Here is a 5,982-nt window from a genome sequence, read left to right as displayed (position 1 = left end):
AGTGTGTGTGTCTGTGTGTCAGTTAATGTGTGTCAGTGTGTGTCTGTGTGTGTCAGTGTGTGTCTGTCAGTGTGTGTGTGTGTCTGTGTGTGTGTGTGTGTGTCAGTGTGTGTGTGTGTGTGTCTGTGTGTGTGTGTGTCAGTGTGTGTGTGTCAGTTAATGTGTGTGTGTCTGTGTGTGTGTGTCAGTTAATGTGTGTGTCTGTGTGTGTGTGTGTCTGTGTGTGTGTCAGTGTGTGTGTGTCAGGTAATGTGTGTGTGTCAGTGTGTGTGTGTGTGTGTGTCCGTGTGTGTGTGTGTCAGTGTGTGTGTGTGTGTGTGTGTCAGTGTGTGTGTGTCAGGTAATGTGTGTGTGTCAGTGTGTGTGTGTGTGTGTGTCAGTGTGTGTGTGTGTGTGTCAGTGTGTGTGTGTGTCAGTGTGTGTGTGTGTGTGTCAGTGTGTGTGTGTCAGGTAATGTGTGTGTGTCAGTGTGTGTGTGTGTGTGTGTCAGTGTGTGTGTGTGTGTGTGTGTGTGTCAGTGTGTGTGTGTGTGTCAGTGTGTGTGTGTGTGTCAGTGTGTGTGTGTGTGTGTGTGTGTGTGTGTGTGTATTTGAGGCGTAATTTTATTCGAAATCCGTGTCGTTCATGTTTTGATGGGAGCACAACAAAGGAGGGAGGCGGAGGAGGGAGCGTGGCGAGAAGGGGGGGGGCGGGGCCAGCGCGGCCTGCTCGCGTCCGAGCGCCCAATCCGCCGAGCGTATGCAAATGCGAGGCACCGAGGCCACGCCGCAGCCTCCTCCCAGTCCGCCCCGGTGACGTCATCGCCCCATATCTCGCCCCCCTCGCCGGCCGTGTCTGTCTGCAGCGGCTCAGACAGCAAACAGAAAGGAGCTGAGAGAGCAGGGAGAGCAGGGAGAGCAGGGAGGGGCTCCTTCTGAAGGGACAAATATCAGGAATATCAGCAGCGCCGGGCATTCCTGACACACGCGCTGCTTCGGGGGGACTCTTTGCTTCTGTGGATTTGCACTGATTCCTCCCCACCCGGACCCCCCAGGCCCGGCAGAAAGCCCCCTGTGTTTTGCTTGTTTTCTCCGGCTGACTGGGACAGGAAGCGAGAGGACGGGCAGAGAAGAGAAGGGAAGGGAAGCTCGGCTGCTTCTGTGGGGCTTTTTTTTTTGTTGTTCCTCCCCTCGCGCGCGCTCTCTCTCTCTCTCTGCACCAGGCTCGCAAGACTGACCGGGTGCTGCTCTCCTCTCCTCTCCCTCTTCCCCCCCTCCTTCCCTACCCACCCGTCACCCCCGTGCTCAATCCCACCCTGCTCGTTTCTTTCTTTCGGCTCTTCCTTCTCCTCCGGTCCCCCCGTCTCACTTCCCCTGCCCCGCGGAGGAGCCCGGAGCAGCAGCAGGAGCAGCAGGAGCAGCAGCCGAGATGCCCAGCTCGCTGTTCGCCGACATGGAGCGCAGCAGCGGCCAGCAGGGCGAAGCGCTGGACGACCAGCGAGCCTTGCAGATCGCCCTGGACCAGCTGTCTCTGCTCGGCCTGGACAACGACGAGTCCGGCGCCTACGACAACGAACCGCGGAAGAAGAGCGTCAACATGACCGAGTGTGTGCCGGTGCCCAGCTCCGAGCATGTGGCTGAGATCGTGGGCAGACAAGGTAAGCTTTGGGTCAGATAGTGTGTGTGTGTGTGTGTGTTGGGGGGGGGGTGATTTTGTGATTTGTGATTTTTTTTTTTTTGATTTTTTTTGCTTTCTTTCTTTCTTTGTTTAAAACACACTCACTGCCCCCCCCTCCACCCTCCTCCCCTCCCCTCCCTCCACCCCTCCCTGCCTGCCTCGCTCCTTCGTCCCTCCCTCCCCTCCCTTCCCCTCGCCTTTGTGGGCCAGAGGCTTGCCAGGCAGGCGCCATGCATGCATGCACAAACTGCTGGCTCATATATTCACCAGACACAGTAGCCTATTTTCACCTTAGCATGTTTGTGGGCGCAGAAGCAGGGCAGTGGCATCACAGAGCTCCTGCAGCAGCCTCTCTTTGTCATGTTATATCATTGCTGGCCCACTTTAGAGAGCCCCCCACCTCCCTCACTGCCTCACTACCTCCCTCCCTCCTCAGAAGGGGGCTGCTGGTGTGGACTGGGTTTGTTTACACTGCATCTGCTGTATGAAGCTCTGGTGATGCAGCTTATCTTGTGCCACAGACAATGAGCAGGCTTGTTTTCGGACCTTTCAGCAGGAAAAGCCTCAGTTTTCCATGTTTTCCCCCCTTTCCTCCTCCTCCTCCTCCTCCACCTCCTCCACCTCCTCCTCCCGTGCTATTTTTGACCTGTACTGCTGTATGTCATGTAGCCGAGCATGTGGTTTGAATTTATGCTGTGCAACAACAACAAAGAGGAGTGAGCTGCCCTGCTCAGAAGCTCTGCTGCTGAGGGTGATGCCACCACCACCACTATCATCACCACCACCATCATCATCATCATCATCATTGTCATCGTTTGTTTAGTTTGCCTGACTGTCTATCTGATCATGTCCCATTACGCAGCACTGTTGACGTTCGTTTCGTTTCCCCCTCTCTCTTATTTTCCCTCCCCTTCCTGATCCGTCCCAACGCAGGTTGCAAAATCAAAGCCCTGCGAGCAAAGACCAACACCTATATCAAGACTCCGGTGCGAGGGGAGGAGCCGGTCTTTGTTGTGACAGGCAGGAGGGAGGATGTAGCCATGGCTCGGAGGGAGATCATCTCTGCGGCGGAGCACTTCTCCATGATCCGAGCGTCGCGGAACAAAAACAGCAGCCTGAACGGGAGCACGCCCGTGCCCGGCCCTCCCAACCTTCCCGGTCAGACCACCATCCAGGTGCGGGTGCCCTACAGAGTGGTCGGTCTGGTGGTGGGGCCCAAGGGAGCCACCATCAAGCGCATCCAGCAGCAGACGCACACCTACATCGTCACCCCCAGCCGGGACAAAGAGCCGGTCTTCGAGGTCACCGGCATGCCGGAGAACGTGGACCGCGCCCGAGAGGAGATCGAGGCGCACATCGCCATGCGGACGGGAGGCCTGATCGAGTTCAGCTCGGACGAGAACGACTTCCACGCCAATGGCACGGACGTGGGCTTCGACCTGCACGGCCACCACGCAGGCCTGTGGAGCAACAAGACCGGCTCGGGCGTGACGCCCAACTCTGGCCGCAAGCCCTTCTCCAACTACCGCAACGACAGCTCCAGCTCTCTGGGGAGCGCCTCCACCGACTCGTACTTCGGCACCAACGGCGGCACGAGGCTGCCAGACTACAGCCCGCCGAGCCCCGCCCTCAGCTACACGGCCTCCAGCAACGGCAACAACAACAACAACAACCTGAACGTCAACGTGGTCAACGGTAACGGCTTCGTCTACAGCAGCGACGTGATCTCGCCAGACTGCGGCGACATGAGCTTCGACCCTTCGCCGGGATTCGACCCCACTCCGGCGCCCCCTGGCTTGCTTTGGTCCCAGTACGAGCGCGCCAACGGCACAAGCTCCTCCCCGCCCTCCTCCATCTTCCCCGCCAACAATGCTTCCACCACCACCACCAACGCCAACGGTCTGCTGGCCAATCAGAGGAGGGCGAACGGGGTCAACTGTGGCCAGCCCAGGCTGTCCCCGCCCCTGCACCACGTGGGAGGCAGCGAGCACCCGCTGGCCCGGAGGGTCCGCAGCGACCCCGGCGGAGGTTCCCTGACCTTCCCTGGCTATTCGCCCACTGGCATCCCCGCCCTGGTGCCCTCCGACTCCTCGGCCTCTTCCTCGTCGTCCTCTTCCTCCTCTTCCTCGGGGACCAGCCGCAAGGGCAGCCGGGACTGCTCGGTTTGCTTCGAGAGCGAGGTGATCGCCGCCCTGGTGCCCTGCGGCCACAACCTGTTCTGCATGGAGTGCGCCAACCGCATCTGCGAGCGGAACGAGCCGGAATGCCCCGTCTGCCACGCTGCAGTTACTCAGGCAATACGTATATTTTCTTAAAAAAACAAACAAACTAACAGTAAATGCATAAAAAAAAGAGGACAACGACGACGACGACATGCCCCCGTGACTACAATAGCAACAAGAACCAACAAGACCGAACGAGCGAACACTTCCCTACAAACTCCCGTTCTTATGGCTTTACGAAAACTCCTAATAATACAGACGTGTTTATCATATGTGTGTATATACATATGTATGTGAAAGCTGCAGTATCCAAAAAGGGACACCCGATTAGAGGGCTCCGGTGTAATTGTTTATAACTGTACTGTAGCTTGGGACAAATATTTTCAACATCTAATGCATGTTTTAAATATTAAAGCTTAGTAATCAATAGTTCTAGTAAACAAAAAAAAAAGTTATGGTCAAATAATGTACAAATGGATGAAGTTCCGCCGAGGACGCCAGTCTCGCCAGAGGTACCCGATTCCGTCAGTTCCCGTTCCGTTCGACTGTTAGCATAAAAAAAACCCACAAACGACAACAACGACAACACCCCGGCCTGTCGATTTGTACACTGAGGGAATGTAAACCGCTAGCCGAGCAGGTGGACGCGTAAGTCCCAGGGCTTTTTAACTCTAACAGCATTAATAGACTTACAGCGGCGACAGTGGAGATACTGCAGCGTCAGAGCAACAACATATCCTGCATATATATATATATATATATATAAAAATATATGTACAGAACAAAGAAGAGAAACAAACAACAACAGCAACAACAACAGTGCGGAGAGAAATCCACATGTCGAGTTTTAAATATTAATTGCATTAATACAGATTGAAGTATTTTATTCTTTTTTGACTTGAAAGATTATATTTCGTATTGCAAAGATGTTTACAAATATTTTAATTTAAGTTCAGTGAACTTTTTTGTAGCTGGGGTCAAATATCTTTTATTTTTAGTATGGCCTTACGGCAACGAACACTGTATTATTTTAATATCACGCAAAGAAACACAACACAAACGCGGATGGATGTTTAAGAAAAATCGGGAAGAAAAAAACAGTATTCTGTTGTTGGGACTGAGGGTTTATAGGTTCAGCAAAAAACAAACAAACAAACAAACAGAGGACAACAACAACAACAACAACAACATTGAAAGTCTTTTAAATCCGTTTCACCCAGCATATTTTTTATTCAGTAATATAAAGCATATTTTATTCTATATTATTACGAAACATTCAAATGTATAAAACTTAGTAAGTTGGACAAAAGGAACCGTTTATGCTTTCTAAAATTTGTATGAATTAGATTCCAGTGGGTTTACAGACTTCTGTTGCACCACTATAGTTTTAGTATTTCTATTTTAATACGTTTGTTTACCACTTGTTTATGTATATGTAGGTGAAGTTACTTGAGCGTAAAAGTACTTTATTGAGCAAAGTTTAAAAACAAAGTATATTTTATTTTATGATAAAAAATGGCCTTTAACCTCATGGTCGAATACTAATATTATATTTGCTGAAACAAGATTTGAAAAATGTATCAAGAGTTTTATTTTTCTGACATTTAAAGTTCTACATGATAAAGTAAAACTTAAGTAATGGTGCTACTTCATGTTTTTTTAAGTATTTCTATATAAGTCCAATAAAATGGTACATGAACATGAGGTGTGTTGCTTCACTTCTTACACTGTAAGCCTGGTTTATCTGACACTGTAGTCACTCATCTGCAGAGACGGCACTCAGTGGTACTAGTCCTATAGATGCATGGGTTCTAAAAATGCTAGCAACATTATGTTAATATACACACCCTATAGAAATTGGTTCTCCAAGGGTTCTGTTGTAAAGACAGTGGTTCCATATATATATATTTCACAAGACCATCCTTTACCTGGTCAAACTGAAATGGTTATTATTTAGAACTCTCTTTTTTCAAGCAAATACACGCCCTATAGAAAGGGTTCTCCAAGGGTTCTGTTGTAAAGACAGTGGTTCCATATATTTTACTTGGCTGTACTTTGCCTGATCAAACTGAAATAGTTATTAATTATTATTTAGAACCCTCTT

The 5,982-nt window shown here is 50.6% G+C and overlaps 1 protein-coding gene across 1 annotated transcript; it reads left to right on the top strand.

The window, feature by feature from the left end:
• The first annotated feature begins 853 nt into the window (after positions 1-853).
• On the top strand, positions 854-5,579 carry mex3b (mex-3 RNA binding family member B). The gene is made up of 2 exons (XM_072660204.1): positions 854-1,636; positions 2,590-5,579. The coding sequence occupies exons 1-2, from the start codon at positions 1,408-1,410 to the stop codon at positions 3,969-3,971; spliced, it is 1,611 nt and encodes a 536-aa protein (XP_072516305.1). The 5' UTR covers positions 854-1,407; the 3' UTR covers positions 3,972-5,579.
• Positions 5,580-5,982: the final 403 nt, after the last annotated feature.

Source organism: Salminus brasiliensis, chromosome 17 (genome assembly GCF_030463535.1).
Source record: "Salminus brasiliensis chromosome 17, fSalBra1.hap2, whole genome shotgun sequence".
NCBI lineage: Eukaryota > Metazoa > Chordata > Actinopteri > Characiformes > Bryconidae > Salminus > Salminus brasiliensis.
This window is presented reverse-complemented; position numbering and strand designations above follow the sequence as displayed.

Excerpts from the sequence above, each read along its gene's own strand:
- mex3b (XM_072660204.1), top strand. The coding sequence starts at position 1,408 with ATGCCCAGCTCGCTGTTCGCCGACATGGAGCGCAGCAGCGGCCAGCAG. Across the intron at positions 1,637-2,589 it reads TGAGATCGTGGGCAGACAAG|GTTGCAAAATCAAAGCCCTG; the intron begins GTAAGCTTTGGG and ends GTCCCAACGCAG.